The following is a 2142-nucleotide window of genomic DNA, read 5'->3' as shown; positions in this document are numbered from 1 at the left end:
CTCAGCAGCAGCAGAAGCATACATAAATATTACTATTTAGAAAGCTGATGATAAAGTTGAATAAAAGTCTAAGTCCAATTATGAAGAGAAATTAAATATCTGACAGTGATCATGACGCAGTGTGGCTCTAATTCTTCACTTCACCATCTGTGTCGCAGTTTCACGTCTCCAAAATGAGCGTACGCATGGGTCAGAGCTGGCGTGAGGCACCGCACATTTTCACGTCAAGTTTGGATTTTATAAATCACAACCTTGGCGTACAAAAAGGCGTACGCAAGTTTCTGGGCTCATATTGTGTGTACGCCAGTTTTATAAATCCAACCCCTGAGCTGTTCTACTGAAAACAGTTGGCAGCATTTGCATAAATATGTGTGTCAAAATAAGAGCATTCTGCTAGATGTTTCTTGTGAACTTTACATCAACATATTTTCCTGTTTGCTGTAATCTAAATAAAATCATCCATGTCTTGATAGGATTTGGCAAGCCTCAGTGTTTGTACCTCGATCTCATGCACCTGCTCCTCATTAGTGATGTACATCTGCTGCAGAGAATCCTCCAGCTCTTTGTTCCTCTCCAAAAGCGTCTTCCCCAGCTCTGCTGCCAGGTGGAGATCTGCAAATTAAAAAAAAACTAAAATTGAGGAAAGTGCTGGAAAAATAAAAGCAATCTGGATTTTAAACAGAAAAAGCAGACGAGGAAAGAAGGAGGAAGTCAAAAGACATACAGAAAATGAGGTATTGATAAATATTCATGCCACTGAGTGAAAATTGGAGAGGATAAATTTAGAAGAAAGACATTAATCATCAAGAAARGAAAAAGCAGAATACATAATTTACATCTTCACTGTCAGGAATGATTGAGCACGCTGTTCTATTTCAGGGGAAGTTCTAATGGAGTTTGGAACGATTAAGCAGCACATCAAGGCACCTCATTCAGCCAGTTCAAATATAGAGGAGGAGGCAGCACTCCTCTCTGCCGCACGTCCCCCCACAGGTCTGACTTCATATGAAGGTCAGACACAGAAGCCAAAGACATTTCTCTCCCCTAACATCAGGACTGAGTTTCAGAACGCTGGGATTCTGCAGGCTTCCCCACAGACCTGGCAAACAGCAAAAATTTAGATTAAAGTCTTAAATTAAAAGTGCTATTTAGGTAACAGCACGTATCCACTGAAGCTTAATGCACTTTGAGCTGAGTCACTGTCATTGTTCCCTGTTCTGGCTGTACTCTGACTCAGCAGCACTGCTGGCTGACATTGCTGGGAGTCAGCAAGATGTGGCACACGACCTTCTAGAGTAAGAAACAACTTTTACATTAAACTATTCTGATTTGGTTTGTGACGAAGAACATTAAGGTGGTGCAATGTAATATTTGTTGGACTGTCTATAACAGGGGTCGGTAACCTTTACGAAAAAGAGACGTTTCTGCTACTCGGCTCACTAATCAAATGTGTCCAGAGCCGCAAAACAAGCTACGACTGTGATTATCAACTGGTGGTCAGTGGGCCTTTTCGGGAATCTTCACGGCCAGTGGAGGCAAAATTATAAAATTAAGAAATATATTGTGAACTTTATTATTATTATTATTATTATTATTACACATCAGGACAAACAAAAACACCATATTCATTTAAACAAGAAAATACTGTATATAATTTACACAGAATTTCATAAAAACTAGTACAATTGAACTATTCAGGCATAATTTTTTCCTAAATCTTAATCATATGTAGTCTTCAGGTTCTTTAAAAGGTACCATATTTATTCAAGTAAAATGCGTAAAATTTAATCCATAAAATCATTCATAAAGTTGGGGGGTAGTATTATACTCAGATAAATATTTTTACTTATGTATTTTAACTGAAATATCGGCAAAATTATTGAGTCCGGAAATGAGACTGCGTTGTAAAAAGCAGTTGAAACGAGCTCACCTCTGACACTCCTCCGTGCTTCAGAGAGAGATAGTAACAGATCCAAGCAGGCGACGTGATGTGAAAAAAAGGGGGAAAAGCAGTCCTGCACCTTAGTAATGATAACAAACTAATGACATTAGTGTGACCGGGCCACTGCTGGAACAACAACAAACACATGTTCGTCTGTAATGGCTGCCGTCTACCGGTGTTCTAAAAAAGTTTTGTATCCC

The 2142-nt window shown here is 39.0% G+C and overlaps 1 protein-coding gene across 1 annotated transcript in view; it reads right to left on the bottom strand.

Moving 5' to 3' along the window:
- LOC106532428 (cerebellar degeneration-related protein 2-like) overlaps window positions 1–2142 on the bottom strand; it is a 23743-nt gene that overhangs the window by 12506 nt on the left and 9095 nt on the right. The window contains exon 2 of the mRNA XM_014028476.1: window positions 500–612. Within this exon, the coding sequence (XP_013883930.1) occupies window positions 500–612 (113 nt within the window). The remainder of the gene's footprint in view (window positions 1–499; window positions 613–2142) is intronic.

The sequence above is a fragment of the Austrofundulus limnaeus genome, unplaced genomic scaffold (assembly GCF_001266775.1).
Source record: "Austrofundulus limnaeus strain Quisiro unplaced genomic scaffold, Austrofundulus_limnaeus-1.0 Scaffold5, whole genome shotgun sequence".
NCBI classification, from domain to species: domain Eukaryota; kingdom Metazoa; phylum Chordata; class Actinopteri; order Cyprinodontiformes; family Rivulidae; genus Austrofundulus; species Austrofundulus limnaeus.
The sequence above is the reverse complement of the archived record's forward strand: the minus strand, read 5'-3'. Positions and strand labels throughout refer to the sequence as shown.